At 42.3% G+C, this 16,431-nt stretch overlaps 1 protein-coding gene across 1 annotated transcript in view; it reads right to left on the bottom strand.

Annotated features, from left to right (window-relative positions):
* VILL (villin like) overlaps positions 1–16,431 on the bottom strand; it is a 147,969-nt gene that overhangs the window by 19,013 nt on the left and 112,525 nt on the right. Inside the window, exons 12-18 of the mRNA XM_030197890.1 lie at positions 14,840–14,977; positions 14,329–14,487; positions 7,335–7,514; positions 5,448–5,593; positions 3,260–3,404; positions 1,229–1,417; positions 946–1,014 (exon numbers count right to left, since the gene is read on the bottom strand). Of these exons, the coding sequence (XP_030053750.1) occupies positions 946–1,014; positions 1,229–1,417; positions 3,260–3,404; positions 5,448–5,593; positions 7,335–7,514; positions 14,329–14,487; positions 14,840–14,977 (1,026 nt within the window). The remainder of the gene's footprint in view (positions 1–945; positions 1,015–1,228; positions 1,418–3,259; positions 3,405–5,447; positions 5,594–7,334; positions 7,515–14,328; positions 14,488–14,839; positions 14,978–16,431) is intronic.

Here is a 16,431-nt window from a genome sequence, read left to right as displayed (position 1 = left end):
TTGGCGCGGGCGCCCCCCCGACCTTTAATTTTACCTCGCTCCGCCTCCGACATCTGCGCAGCGTCAGTGAAAGCGCTGCCTGTCTGACGTCTCTCCACCAGCAAAAAAGGGAAAGATACGTGCTGCTAGTCCTTGAGAGCTTTCAAATGACCTTGGATTTGGCAGCTAAGATTAAATGCTACAAAAATGCAGGGTCGTGCATTTGGGATGCAAAAACCTGAGGGAATGGTACAGTTTAGGGGGTGAAGAACTTTTGAGGAGCGGGACTTGGATGTGATCATATGTGATGATCTTAAAGTGGCCAAACAGGTATTAAAAGCAATGATGAAAGCTAGAAGAATGCTTGGGTGCATAGAGGAGGTAATGATGCCCTCGTGTAAGTCTCTGGTGAATTCTTATTTAGAATATTGTGTACAATTCTGGAGAGCACACCTTCAAAAGAATATAAACAGGATGGAGTCGGTCCAGAGGGTGGCTACTAATATGATCAGTGGTCTTCTTTATAAAGTGTATGGGGACAGACCTAAAAATATCAAAATATATACTTTGGAAGAAAGATGGGAGAAGGGATATATGATAGAGACATTTAAATACTTACGTGTCATAAGCACACAGGAGGTGAGTCTCTTTCAACTGAAAACAAGCTTTGGAATGAGGGAGCTTAGGATGAAAGTGAAAGGGGATGGACTCAGAGGTAACATGGGGAAATACTTCTTCCCAGAAAGGGTGATAAATTTGTGGAATACCCTCCCAGTGGAAGTGGTGAAGATGAAAACAGTATCTGAATCCAAGACAGCTTGGGACAAGTACATAGGATCTCTAAGGAAGTGTTATGGAGAGCAGATGACATAGATGGACAGACTGGATAAGCCTTATGTTCTTTATCTGCCTACATTTTTCTCTGTTTCTATTTGAATCCCTGTAGTAAGTGAGGTGTGCACTTACCACACTTATCTGAGATATAGCAGAAATGTCCCCCAGACTCCTCTTAATGTCCTCATAAGACTTGCCATCCTGAAAGAGAAAAATGTCACATTCAGATACTCATGAACGGCAGCTCAATGTAGAAATTTGTCAGTGTCAGATAATATAGCAGTTTAAAGTAAGTAATCACTGAATTTGGATGAAAGCAGAACTACAAAATAAAAATAAGTAGTAAATGTGAGATTCCCATCAATTGTAAGACTGCTCTTCTCAAAACCATGCGTATATATTTCTAGAAACTTACACTCCACTTATGTGGATCCCATGCATTGAACCAGCCGGTAAAAGTCACTGGTTCGAATCCTTGCTTCACCATTATAATTGGTGTGGCTAAATCACGCTTAGCCGGGTGTGCCTTAAGGTAGTCTTTGGCTGAAGTCATTGCTTCATTCTTCTCATAATCATTGGATGATTTCCCAATCCAAAGAAAAATCTGGCGTGAATTGAAAGAAAAAAAGAATGAACACAATGTTCACAATCCTTGTGATTATAGTCTTACCTTCGAAATGTGACTTATCAACAGCCACTCTTACTTTCTACCTTGTGAGCACAGCATTATCAGCAGTTAGAAACATAGAAACATGACCGCAGATAAAGGCCATATGACCCATCCAGTCTGCCCATCCTCTGTAATCCCTAATTCTTCCTGCTCCTAAGCGATCCCACATGCTTATCCCAAGCCTTTTTAAATTCTGGAACAGTCCTTGACTCCACGACTCCACCATGAAGTCTGGAGAAATTAAAGACTTAGGATACCTAATGGTCTTTGACTCAGAATGAATTTTAGCTTTCATAAATTCATATTTCTAGGGGTGGGGGAAGGCTTTTATGATATTTTGAGCTTTTCGTGATGTAGATCCTCTTAAAGGAAATGATGCCAATCAGGTTACTTGGAATCAAATATAAGACACTAGCCATTGAGCCCCTTAAAACGGGCTAGTATGGGGTTTTTCCAAGGCCCCCCCCCTCGCCGCCACCACCCCTCCACCCGGCCCGGGCCCTCTCTTCGCTATTGAACTTACGTTGCCGAAACGCAGCACGCAGATCAGCAGAGCTCCCGTCGGCCTTCCTTCCCTGCCTGTGTCCCGCCCTCGTGTGATGTAACATCAGCGAGGGCGGGACATAGGCAGGGAAGGAAGGCCGACGGGAGCTCAGCTGATCTGCCTGCTGCGTGTCGGCGATGTAAGTTCAATACCGAAGAGAGTGCTCGGGCCGGGTGGAGGGGGGCGGCGGCGGCGACTCCGGGTGGGGGGAGCGGTAGCGGTGACCTCGGGGGGGAGCGGTAGCGATGTCGGCGGTTCCCTCCCTCCCCTTCGCGCAGTTTCCCTCTGTCCCACCCCCGTCATCACGTATTAACGTGGGGGCGGGACAGAGAGGGAAGTCTCTACTGCGCATTTGCGGGTGAGTACGGTCACTCGCCATTTATAAGTTTGATTCTATTTAGCTTACAGTAACTTGTAACAGTGACACAGATTTTGTCATACTGGCCCTATCCTATGTAAGTAAATCTGATAACTGAGATGAGTGATATCAGCAATAGTTTATCATATACCGGTACATGGGTATTGACATTACACCTGTGAGTTATGGTATGTGTAAAATGTCTACGAGTCGATATTTACACTGGCAGCCCTCGGCGTTTTGCTGACTGCCACTAGTGTTATAGCAGGCTGGGCTATGTCCAGGCTTCCAACATTGAATTTTCGGTTTTGTGGAGCTGGCTAAAGCATAGTTGATTAAGTGCGATATTCAGGACTGCCTTTTATGTGGTCCTATTTATGCCATTACCTTGACCGATTAAGTGCCAAATATTGGCACAACCAGCCAAGTGCTGGTTCTGCCCCGGAACGCCCCCAAAATAGCTGGTTTTGACGTAGGCGCTAACTAGACTAACTGGTTAAGTGCTGCTGAAAATGCCTGATTAGCCCCGAACAAATGATTAAACCGGCCAGGAAACATTACTGGCCGGTCAAATCATTTTATCTGTGTTCAGTATGAGGCACTTGAATCAATTAGAGAAAGAGACATTTATGAAGAAGTTTCATGCAGAACTACTGGAGCTTAATTTCTGGAACATGTGTGTGCATGTATGGCCAGGATCAAACAAACCCCCCCAGCTCTGTCAGGAATGGATCCCCTTGGAACCCCTCACATACTCTGAAACCTTGGTGTGAATAGGACAGCAAATATGCACGTTAACGAAGGAGAAAGAGAGGTACACACACAGACATGGCGACCTCATAAGCATGGGGCTTTAAAGGAAGTTTTCACTTACCTCTTCCCAGGTATCTAACAACATGACATCATCCTCATCTAGGTCATCCTGTGAGAAGTCCACGATCTCAGTCATTATAAACCGTCCCGTCTGATTGGAGCACTCAAAGAGGCGGGGCTCATGATGCATCACTGCTTCTTGGAACCTAGATCACATGAATCAGAAATGTAAACAAGCTGCGACATGTAGGAACAATCTGCTTTTTGACAATGGTAAGATATATATATATATATATATATATATATATATATATATTTTTTTTTTTTTTTTTTTTTTTTTTTTAAACCTGAAAAAGCTCTAAGAAATCAAAAAATTTCCCAGAGAAACCAAAATGCAAAATATAACAAGGTTGGTTGTAGTAAATTTTTGAAGTCAAACAATCACTTGTATCAAAATTGAAAGTATTCACATGATTTTTTAGAAATCAAAATAATAATAAACTCCAATTTCTTAAGAAATGCCCAGAAGCCGTTATAGAAAACATTCTTACCACACAGCATCGGGGCACCTAAAAGGAGGCTTTTAGAATGGGTGGAGTATGGGCAGAGCATGGCAGTTACACAACTTATCCGGATAGTGACAATATTTCATCTGCTATCTGGATAATTTATCTGGATGAATTAGAACAAATAGAAAGCAGTCCTAAATTATCTGGATAGCAGACCTAAGATTGCCACTCTCTGGATAAGTTCCAGTACTGACTGTCTTCCCGGATATTCAGCCTTTATCCAGATAGTGGCATTGAATATCCAATTTTTTTTTGACCACCGCAGCAGGCATTTGAGGAAAAAAAAATACTAGAAACAGAAAAATGAATGCAGATAGACCTTATGGCCTATCCAGTCTCCCTTAGAGATCCTATGTACTTGCCCCAAGCTCTCTTGAATTCAGATACTATTTTTGTCTCCATGTCTTCCACCGGGTGGCTGTTCCACAAATTCACCACCCTTTCCAGGAAGAAGTATTTCCTCATGTTACTGCCGAGTCTTTCCTTTTTCACCTTCATCCTAAGTCCTCTCAGTCCAGAACTTTCTTTCAATTGAAAGAGACTCCTGGGCATTTATGCCGCATAGGTATTTAAATGTCTCTATCATATCTCCCCTCTTCCGCCTTTCTTCCAAAGTATACTTACTGAGATCTTTAAGTCTGTCTCCATATGCTTTATGATGAAGACCACTGACCATTTTAGTAGCTGCCCTCTGGACTGACAGTGGCTGAATATTGACCCATGAGTGTTTGTTTATTCAATTATTTTATAAATAAATTTATTTTCAAAGTTAAGAACTGGGTTACTGGATATTAAAATTGAAGACTATATTTAACTCTCTGTCATAACAATGCTGCAACACGTGAAACAAAGGCAAAAAAATAAAAAAAACGAAGAAAGATTTTTTACATTGTAACACTGTAATGTTGTAGATGACGACAGATAAAGACGTGCACAGTCCATCCAGTATGCCCAACAAGATAAATCCATAGTATAAGGCAGTGGCGTTCCTAGGGGGGCTGGCACCCGGGGCGGATTGCCGATGCGCCCCGCCCCCCGGGTGCAGCGCCTCCCCCCGATGCAGCGCGGACCTCCCCCCCCGGCAAAAGGACACCCCCGTGAAGGACCCCCCCCCCCCGGAGGCACGCCGCCGGGGGGGGGGGGGTGCCGCACGCGCCTGTCCTCTGTTGTTCCATGCTTCTTCTCTGCCCCGGATCAGGAAGTAACCTGTTCCGGGGCAGAGAAGAAGCATGGAACAACGGAGGACAGGCGCGCGCGGCACCCCCCCGGGGCCGGGCACCCGGGGCGGACCGCACCCACCGCCCCCCCCCCTAGGAACGCCACTGGTATAAGGTATGATACATATACTTGATCTTGATTTGTCCTTGCCATTTTCAGGGCACAGACCACAGAAGTCAGCCCAGCACTGACCTTCTTTTCTAGTTATGGAAGCTGAATTTGTCTAGCCATGATCAGGGCACAGACTGTAGAAGTCAGCCTGGCACTGGCCTTGTTTTCCAATTACGGAAGTTGAATCTGTCCAGCCAGGATCAGGGCACAGACATATAGTAACATGACGGCAGATAAAGACCTATACGGTCTATCCAGTCTGCCCAACAAGATAAGGGAATGATTTCTAAATGGATCAAGGAGGGTTAGAAATTTCTCTGTTCCCAGTTCCTCTTGTAGCAAAGAGATTACCTCTTCTCACTAGCATAGGGGGCTTTTCCTCCCAGAGCCACCCAGAATTCTGCAGGCTCCTGACCCTCTAGAACAGTCTGTTTGTCCCGTTTTGAGATGACATTGGCCACAGTCTTTGCCATCTCTCGCTCATCACCACTGCAGCCCTGTGTGGCATAATAAGGGTTAACAGGGGAAAACTCACAAACACATTTTCTATTCAGAATATACCATGGAACAATTTGTTTAGACTGTGCTGCTGGTTCATTACTCTTTCAGCTTGTAACCTCAGCCAGGACTTAAACATATTCTCATGTTATTTTGTATATTCCCCCTCTTCCACCCTTCACCTGCTTTGCTAGCAGTATCATTTGAAAATTATAGCAGGACTTCTCAACCCAGTCCTCGGGACACCCCTAGCCAGTCAAGTTTTCAGGATTTTCACAATGAATGTGCATGAGATAAATTTCCATCCACGATCTCCATTCTATGCAGAATTATCTCATGTATACTCATTGTGCATATCAAGAACACCTGACTTGCTACGTGTGTCCCGAAGACTGGATTGAGAGCCGCTGCTTTTCTGGTATAGCACTATGGATAAAAACATATCAAGAGACTGAGACATAATACATTTTCTTAACACATCTAAGTGGGTCTCAAAGGTTTTGAATGCCTGCATTAGTGAGCAAGGATTTGCAGGAAGGTATGTCACTAAGGAGTCCTTTTACTAAGGTGCGCTGAAAAATAGCCAGCGGTAGCGTAGACGTGTGTTTTGGGCGCACGCAGAATCATTTTTTAGCGCACCTGTAAAAAAATGCCTTTCTAAAATTTTTGCCGAAAATGGACGTGCGGCAAAATGAAAATTGCCGCATGCCCATTTTGGGTCTGAGACCTTACAGCCAGCCATTGACCTAGTACTACTACTACTACTACTATTTAGCATTTCTATAGCGCTACAAGGCATACGCAGCGCTGCACAAACATAGAAGAAAGACAGTCCCTCCTCAAAGAGCTTACAATCTAATAGACAAAAAATAAATAAAGTAAGCAAATCAAATCAATTAATGCGAACAGGAAGGAAGAGAGGAGGGTATGTGGAGGCGAGTGGTTACAAGTGGTTACGAGTCAAAGGCAATGTTAAAGAGGTGGGCTTTCAGTCTAGATTTAAAGGTGGCCAAGGATGGGGCAAGACGTAGGGGCTCAGGAAGTTTATTCCAGGCGTAGGGTGCAGCGAGACAGAAGGCGCGAAGTCTGGAGTTGGCAGTAGTGGAGAAGGGAACAGATAAGAAGGATTTATCCATGGAGTGGAGTGCACGGGAAGGGGTGTAGGGAAGGACGAGTGTGGAGAGATACTGGGGAGCAGCAGAGTGAGTACATTTATAGGTTAGTAGAAGAAGTTTGAACAGGATGCGAAAATGGATAGGGAGACAGTGAAGGGTCTTGAGGAGAGGGGTAGTATGAGTAAAGCGACCCTGGCGGAAGATGAGACGGGCAGCAGAGTTTTGAACCGACTGGAGAGGGGAGAGGTGACTAAGTGGGAGGCCAGCAAGAAGCAGATTGCAGTAGTCTAAATGATAGGTGGTAAAGTGGTAAAGTCTTACGCAGTAACCGGGCGGTAATAACCTAAGCATGTCAAATGCTACTTGACGCACATAGCTGACACTAACCAGAAAATAAAAAATATTTTTCAGACCTGCGTAGCGGATGCGCGCCAAAAATGAAATTACCGCAAGGGCCACACGGTAGCTGGGTGGTAACTCGGAACTGGCGCGCATTGGGCACATGTAGGTGCTTACGTGGCTTAGTAAATGGGCCCCTAATATTATGGTACAGAACATCATAAAAAATTATACGTATAACTTAAGAAAGCCATTCTAATAACTGTGACTTGAATGCTTTGCATACCTTTCCGCACCAGAGGTAGCAGATCTGATCAGTCTTTAGCACAAAGACGTCATTGGAGTTCAGAGAAGAGGATCGTGCTGGGACCTCTGTGGCTTTGGTGTTGAACTCATTAGTTCCTTTCACTTGAAAGAGCCTGACTGGAGGCTCTGGCTCAGTTTTGCCAGCTCGACTTGTTCCACCCTATAATTTAAAAGCATTTCCAAAACAGCAAGTTGAAAGAAGACAGTTCATTTTATTTTGTTATATTTATATCCTGCTTATCTCCACAATCCTAAGTGTGTAACAGTCAAATATAAACATTAAAATCACAAATATTACACAAAATACATGTACATAGACAATTAGGGCCAGATTCTATATATGGCACCTAAAAAATCTGCACAGAACTCAGTTTTGCCTAAGCGTATTCCATAAGATTTATGCACAATATCTAGAATACGCATAGTCAATATCATCGTGCCTAAATCCGCATGCACCCATTTATACCAATGAAAACCTGGCTTAAATCCTGGTGCGTAGATTTAGGCGGACTGCACCGTATTCTATAACTATGCAAACACATGTCTTTTGAACTGCATGCTTCACCATTTATGCGTAGTTCATTATAGAATGCGCTTATCAAGTTTGTGCGTAACTTGCAATTATTGCCAATTAGTACTCATTATTGCTTGTTAAGTGCTGTTAAAAATGCTGAATGGCTTGCTGAGCCAATTAAGTTACATGCATAATTTAAAATGCACCTGAATTTCAGCACGCAAATCTAGGTGCCATATATATAGAATCTCCACCTTAGTTTAGTTTAATTTAGTTTATTAATTTATATTCCACTTATTCCCAAGCAGATCATGTAATCCAAGTACATAATCATAAAATACATAAAAATCACAATAAAAACAAAGAACTAAAAATAAATCAACAATTACAAACAATTGCAGAATACTTGCCTGTATCTCCATCCTTGCATAAGCATCCTCCTAGTCTCGAATGTCTATACTGAGGTACACTAAAGTCTACACTAATCAAGGCTGAGTGAATTCTTCAGGCTGCTACAGTAGGAATTAGACATTGATTAAAATTCCTACTGTAGCAGCTTGAGGAATTTATACAGCAGTGAAGAGTGCTTTCTGGAATTCTAAGTGCTTCTACTGTAAACCTCCAGAGAAGGCCAAAGGCTTCATGAATTTTGTAGAACTAAAGGAGCATTCAGTATAATCAGTGAGAGCGTCTGGGGGCAGCAGAATCCTCCTCTGACTATAAAACAGAGACTCCACATAGAAGCCGTGTGTTAGGTTTTACATCTCCTGGCCTCTGACCTTCTACCAGTTAGGGATAGAAATTGCTGGATGCTTGAGGGTGGAGGCCCCTTGGCAACCCTTCTAATAATACAGAGGACAGAAGGAAGCAGAGCTACACATATGAATTCCAGCAAGGTACCCTGGCCACAAATCCCTGTGGTTCAGGACCATCTTAAGGCTGAAGGGTAACAACATCTGTCATCTCTGCAGGGTTCTGAGGGTCTCTGTCAACTTTAACAGGATCCTATATAGTGCTTTAAAACCTGAGCTCAGACCCCTGAGGCGCACCGTTTTCTACCATAGAACTGTAAGGTAATGTAATTAGAGAATTAATCCACCACAGCAGGGGAGAAGCAAAGTAGGGTTGTGTTTGAGTCCTATCACCTTTAGTAGTAGACTAAGATAAGGAATGTCACCACTACAAGCAACAGAAGTGAACTATATGATAACTTTTGTACATATATTTGGATACAGTTTGTTGTTAACTGCCTCTACCACATTTAAACTGTGATTCTACTGACTTGATTCATTAAGGAAAATGGTTTAAAAAAATGTTAGAGGAGCAGCTGCAAAGATCAAAATTTTACCTCAGGAGTGGATGCTATTCAAAAATACCATCCTGGAAGCCCAGACTAGATATAGTTTATACTTCATTAATGTTTACTATCACACCACCCAAACTGACTTTTCAGGACAGGGCAATGTGCATATTAAAACAACATGTAAGAAAAAGGAAATGGAACTCCATTGTTTGATAGGAAAGCAAAAGCACTCATTCCCTTCTCCACTACTGCCAATTCCAGACTTCGCGCCTTCTGTCTCGCTGCACCCTACGCCTGGAATAAACTTCCTGAGCCCCTACATCTTGCCCCATCCTTGGTCACCTTTAAATCTAGACTGAAAGCCCACCTCTTTAACATTGCTTTTGACTCATAACCACTTGTATCCACTCGCCTCCACCTACCTTCCTCTCCTCCTTCCTGTACACATTAATTGATTTGATTTGCTTACTTTATTTTTTGTCTATTAGATTGTAAGCTCTTTGAGCAGGGACTGTCTTTCTTCTATGTTTGTGCAGCGCTGCGTATGCTTTGTAGCGCTATAGAAGTGATAAATAGTAATAGTCTCTTGTAACCAGAGCTAATATTGTGATGTCATAATGCCTCAGGTCACCAATAAGAGCCAACCTCATCAGTGATGTCACAATGGCTTGATTGTCCTATACTTGGCTTACTTTTATTACATAGCTCTTTGAGCAGGGACTGTCTTTCTTCTATGTTTGTGCAGCGCTGCGTATGCCTTGTAGCGCTATAGAAATGCTAAATAGTAGTAGTAGTAGTAGTAATTCTTAGAAGAAGACGAGAGACAAACAGGTTGGCGAAGAGACTGGGGAAAGGGAAATAAAAACATCATAGATAGCAAAGGGAACACAAGGAAAACAAAAAGGGTAATTGGCACACCTTATGTAGCTGGCACTCCAAATGCCTTCACAAATAAGTACATAAGTACATGAGTATTGCCATACTGAGAAAGACCAAAGGTCCATCAAGCCCAGCATCCTGTTTCCAACAGTGGCCAATCCAGGTCACAAATACCTGGGGCAAGATCCCAAAAAAGTACAAAACGTTCTATACTGCTTATCCTAGAAATAGTGGATTTTCCCCAAGTCCATTTAATAATGGTCAATGGACTTTTCCTTTAGGAAGCCGTTCAAACCTTTTTAAAACTCCGCTAAGCTAACCACCTTTACCACATTCTCTGGCAACAAACTTAAAACCAAGTATTAAGTTCATTTTAAACTTTTTAAAGGAGGTGTTGCTGCGAAGGGAATGGGGGAGGGAGTTCCAGATGTGAGGAGAGAGAAAGAAAAATGCACGATCTCTGGTGGATTCTAAATATGTGAATCTGGGGTTTGCAAGGATTAAACGATGATCACTTATGGAACGTAGGACTCTTGCTGAGGAATAAGGAATTGTGAGGGAAGAAAAGTGACCTATTCAGAAGGTCTTAGTATTGCAGCATTGTAAATGATGCGTCATTGAACTGGTAACTAGTGATACTGTTTTAATAGGGGTATAGTGTGGTCATACCAATGACTGCAACAGATTACATGGATAGCAGTATTTTGTCACCTCGGACTCTTGACCTCCCTCCCGCTGAAGTCTGGCTACACCCCTGCCTTTACAGAATAGCACATGGCGCCAGGATCCATGCTCAACTTTGGACGCGAGGCGTTACACCAGTGCGTGAGCCGGGCGCGGATCCGCATTATTCTATAACACTGCATGCGTTTTAAGGGAACACCCCTGACCCTCCCAAGCCCCTTCCATGGCCCCCTTTGCAGGTCTTCATGGAAACACTTAGGCGCTATTCTATAAATAGGCGCACGTGTTTTCGCGCAGATCTGCCATTTCTGCCTTTTTTCTGTGCTTTACATCTGCTAGAATGCTTTTTCATGCCACAACTTTGGCATGGAAGTAACACCTAACATCCAGCACCATATAGAATTCTCCTGATAATGAGCTGCAAAAAACAAAACATGGTATCACTGCTTGTGCCATGGCCCAAAAATGGTTTTAATCTACACATCAGCTATGACTGTCTTTACTATTTTCAAAGTCTGTAGTTACACCCTTAAAATCCAGAAACCAAAAATCATATCCAAATTAAGTCACTTATGGGACAAAAAAGTCTTGTGACCACAGATAGCCAATACCTCAGTTTTCTGTACATTTACCACAAGGCCATTCTTGGCGAAATGACGAAAAACATCCTAGCCAATATTCAGCGCTATTTAACTGGTCAGGAATGGCTCCTGGCCAGTTAAATAGCACTTAAGCGGTTAAGCACTAATATTCCGCGTGAGATAGTCAGTTATCTCCCACTAACCCACAGATTCTATATAGCGCGCCTAGAAATTCATGCCAGAATCCAAGCATATTCTATAATAACGTGCATAACATAATTGACTTAATGAGCTAATCAGCGTTGATAACAGCTCTTAACAAGCACTAATGAGCACTAACTGGGATTATAATTTACACGCACAAGTCGTTTAGCACATTCTGTAATATGCAGGCCTAATGCGTGCAGGCAAAAATGGGCATGGTTATGGGTGGGGAAATGGGTGTTTCACGGACATTCTGAAATTTACGCATGTAGTTATAGAATATGGTCTAGTGCACCTAAATCTATGCATTAGGATTTATGCCACGTTTTTGTTGGAACATAAGGACAGAGCCGGGCGGACCTCTATGGTCTATGTCCCAGAAACACCAAAGAAAGACCATGATCAAGTATATAATATTATGTTCATTGTTGATTTAAATCTTGAAATTATAATAAATGTGATTGTTGAGCAAAGTGGATGGACCACTCAGGTCTTTATCTGCTGTCACTTACTATATTACTACGTTATATAGTTTTAGGCCCTGAGAGATCAACTAAGCATATTCTATATACCGCGGCGAAATCTAGGCTTAGTCGCCACTGATTTCCGTGCCAATGTCTTAGGCACCATATACAGAATCTCCCCCTAAATGTTTAAGCACAGCGCATAGTGGCTAACCAGCTATGTTATACAATATAGCCGGCTAGCTGCGACTATTCAACTCTTCATCAGCTAAGTTTAGTAGTCCAAGTAGACCGCCTAAATAGCAGTCCTATCTTTGGCTGCTATAAAATTAACTGGCCAGCACTGAACACTGACATAACTGGTTAAGTTTAAGCTGGCCAAAAAACCCACGGATATTCAATGCTGGTCACTGGGAACAGCCTGGCATTGAATATCCGGGCTCAGTGCCAATCGCAGGACTTGGCCATCCTGCCTCCCATGGGCTGAATATCGGCCCCATCAAGTTTAAATAACAGAACATCCATGCCAACACTAAAAGGATCATCAATGAAAATCAGGATAACTTTTACTCTCTAGGTTACACTGCAGTGCAGAGCTGAGCAAGCAAAAAAATGTGGTTTTCTTTGATTTTTCATTTCACTTTCTGTTTCTTTTGTTTTTAATAATGTTTCCATTTATATCAGGTGTTTCATTTGTTCAGTTGTTAGTGTGCATTCTTGGCATTATAAAACAAAGTAGGGTCAATCTTCAAAAGCACTTATCCGAGTAACAGCATCTGCTATCTGGATAAGTGCTACTGATCAGGATATTCAGAAACAACTATCCCTCAAATTCTATATAGTGTGACTTAAGTTGCACACGCAAATCTGGTCATATTCTGATTTGCGTGTGCAACTTAATTGGCTTAATAAGCCAATAAGTGCCAATAATTGCCACTTACAAATCAATTATTGACACCAACTGGCTTTAATTACAATTTATGCGCACAGCTTTCTAAGCATATTCTATAAAGTGATGTGCGTAAATTCTAAGACACATGTCTGAAAAAGGGGAGTGGTCATGGGCATTCCTAGAATTTATGCGCATTGTTATAGCATATGCCTATTCCGCGGGTAACTTCGGTTTCAGCATTTACACCAGGTTTTATGTAACTAAATATAGTTGAAAGAAATGAGCGCTGGGCATATTCTATAAACTACACCTAAATTTGGGCGCATTCTATAAACTGTGCCTAACTTGAGGCGTAGTTTATAGACTATGCCTAGGTGTATTTTTTCGGCACCAATTTTTTTAGGCGCCATAAATAGAATCTAGCCCTATACAGAGCTCCCTGGTACTGTGTGGATAGTGTTGGGGCAGATCATGAGCAGGGCTGGCTCAACCATTAGGAAATTTTAGGTGGTTGCGTAGGGCGGCAGCATCCTGGGGGGAAGCAAACAGCAGTTGCAGTCAAAATAATAGATCCTAGCAGCCATACTAACTCAACGAGCCCTCAGCACGTATTTTAACCTGCATTTTATAGGACGTCTGTGTAATGATCATGATTGTTGTGTGTAGATATCAAAGACTTGGGTGGGACTGCAGGCTAGGGGTCTGAATGTTCATTGAGGGGACGTAAAGCTGAAGGTTCGCCTAAAGCGCCCACTATCCTTGCACAGATTCAGAGTATAGGTGGAGCTAGAGAGGTCCCGGAACTTATTTGGATAGTGGCAATATTCAGTCTACCATCTGGATAATTTAGGACAGATACTATAGATATTGTGGAAGACTGTCCTAAGTTATGTGGATAAGTTATCCAAATAGCAGAAGTTCCAATGTTGACCATCTTTTCTGGATATTCACCATAATCTGGATTGTGGCACTGAATATCCAGATATTTTTTGACCACTACAGCTAGTATTAAAAGAAACAAAACAAAACACTGACCGCAGTGGTTGAAAATTGACCTAAGTATGTTTATACAACATGGGAACTTTGGCAGATTTTGAAAATAGTGCATGCTGAGTGACATAAGTGACAATAACAATATTGCAATGGGGTTTTTTTCTGCCATTTTATACAGAGAATGGCACAAGAGAAGTTAACAAGTGTTATTGACATTTTCACTTCAGAATGACATCCCTGAAGAACTGCAGCCCTTCAATTTGTTGCCATACTGGGACAGACCGAACGTCCATCAAGCTCAGTATCCTGTTTCCAACAGTGGCCAATCCAGGTCACAAGTACCTGGCAAGATCCCAAAACAGTACAATACATTTTATGCTGCTTATCTCACAAATAAGCAGTGGATCTAAACTTCCATGCTGCCTCTCCAATTGCATGGACATCCTAGCTCTTCCCGTACCTCATAAATAATCATCGCCCCTTTAAAGATTGCCTGGAAGTGCTTTGGCTCTTTCCCCATTATAACTCGGACTTGCACTGGCTCGTCATTGTACTTGTGATCCAATTGTACCGCTTGATAAGCACAGGCTGTGATTTCATCCTGAGTAGCATGGCGGCCCTAGAAGTCAAAAAGAAATGTTACATAGTATATGATCTTCTACTATCAGATGCTGGACAAACAATGCCAAGTACAGAGCAGCAGTTGCTTGGCCAAGTTCGTTGACCTTCTAATGGGAGGGAAGCCTGCCATGCAAAATTATGCAGCGGCTTTCCATCAGGCCTCTCTTTCTCCCCTACCCCCCAAAGCATCCCTTCCTTGGTGGATGGTATAGAAATGACCATACAGCTAATTTCTTATGTAAAGCTTGTTCAAAACTGCATTCTAAACACATTAAGAAAACTGATGATTGCATGGTTTCTTGCCTTTACAATAACGGTCAATCATTCATACAACATTGTGAGTTACTTACCAGCCACATATACAGAATATAATGAGGTTTGCCTGATTTCAGGAAGGTGTAGAGCACCAGGTAACAGTCTCCTCCATAGAAACGCCCGTAGCTGCTGCGGTCCACCTCTTTTAATTCCAGATTCTCAATCCTCCATATCTGTGGGGAACATCACAATGGGATGAAATGGAGCCTTTACACCCAGCTTGCCAAAAATCTGTCCCCCCAATATTCAGCCACTATTGGGCTGCGCAGTGACTGCCTAATGCCAGCGCTCAGACTGGATATTCAATGCTAGGCCATTTCTGGTGACTGACATTGAATATACTTTTTTATTTTTTACCGTGGCAACATAACCAGTTATGCTGATATTCAGCGCTACCTGGTTGAGCTTAGCAGGCCTATTTTAAGCACTAAACATAGCCAGTTTGGCGCTGAATATCCGTGCCTAACTGGCTATGTCATGCAATATAACCAGTTAGCGGATGTTCAGCGGAGGTAACCAGTTATCTCCCACTGAATATCCGTGGTTAGGTGCTAAAATGCTGTTTAACCAGCCAGGAGCCATTCCTGGCCAGTTAGATAGTTTTGCATATCGGCCATTGTATACCTTTAAAACAGGCTTCTAGGTTTTCAAGGCATATAGGTTTGTACATTGGGCCTATTGTATAAAAGTCACTACACTCACTTTGTGGTATCTTAATATCACTTAAACCCACAATAAGCTTATCCCATACAATATCCTTAATAATAATTGTTTTGAATTGAAGTGTGATATTAACAATAATAAAAAATTGTAAAACATTATAGTGATTACTTCAAATTTTATGCAAGTTCTTTTAGCAGTGAGAATGTCCGCAGTGAACCAAGAGTTTGACTTCTTGGCTGAACGTTTTCTCTGAGTAATAGGAGTTATCTCATTCAATGTATCTTGACTCAAAGCAATCAAAACATTTCCAGTGACTTCCATGAGCTGTCTCATCATTTCATTTGCCCTAACCCACAAAGCATTACTATCAATGCCCCCCCACCCCCCTTGTACTGCAATACTCTACTTGGCATTTCTTGTCCCTATTACCTCCTAACCTTTCTTTCCTTACACAGAATGATCTCAAATGCTACTTTATGAGTTTGAAGTGGAATGTGGGTATAGATATTGATAGTGGACACTATTTTGACCCCATTCTAGGTTTATGATCTTGCTGATGTGTTTACTTTGAAAGAGTATTCTAGTCATTCACATGTGTAAGGAGTCTATTCTGTAAATGAAAGTAGGTGCCTATTTCCCTTTATAGAATACTAGCGTAGCCAGGTGTGTGTTTAAGTGCGAGCACTTATGTCAGCCATAGAGCTTGTGTAAATGCTCACCCCTTTACTGGGGAGATATGCACATAGGGCCTTATTCTATAAAGGTTGTGCTTCTAAATTTATGCTCTTACCCCCATACTGTTACCCACATACAATCCAGGCAATTAAAAATACACAGCCATATCTGTGCCTAAACTTCTAACTTAATTTAAATTGGCATTTTTATTCCCCTTAATGATGAAGTTCGAGCCCAATATCCTGTTTCCAACAGTGGCCAATCCAGGTCACAAGTACCTGGCAGAAAC

The sequence above is a fragment of the Microcaecilia unicolor genome, chromosome 1, assembly GCF_901765095.1.
Source record: "Microcaecilia unicolor chromosome 1, aMicUni1.1, whole genome shotgun sequence".
Classification (NCBI taxonomy): Eukaryota; Metazoa; Chordata; class Amphibia; order Gymnophiona; family Siphonopidae; genus Microcaecilia; species Microcaecilia unicolor.
The sequence above is the reverse complement of the archived record's forward strand: the minus strand, read 5'-3'. Positions and strand labels throughout refer to the sequence as shown.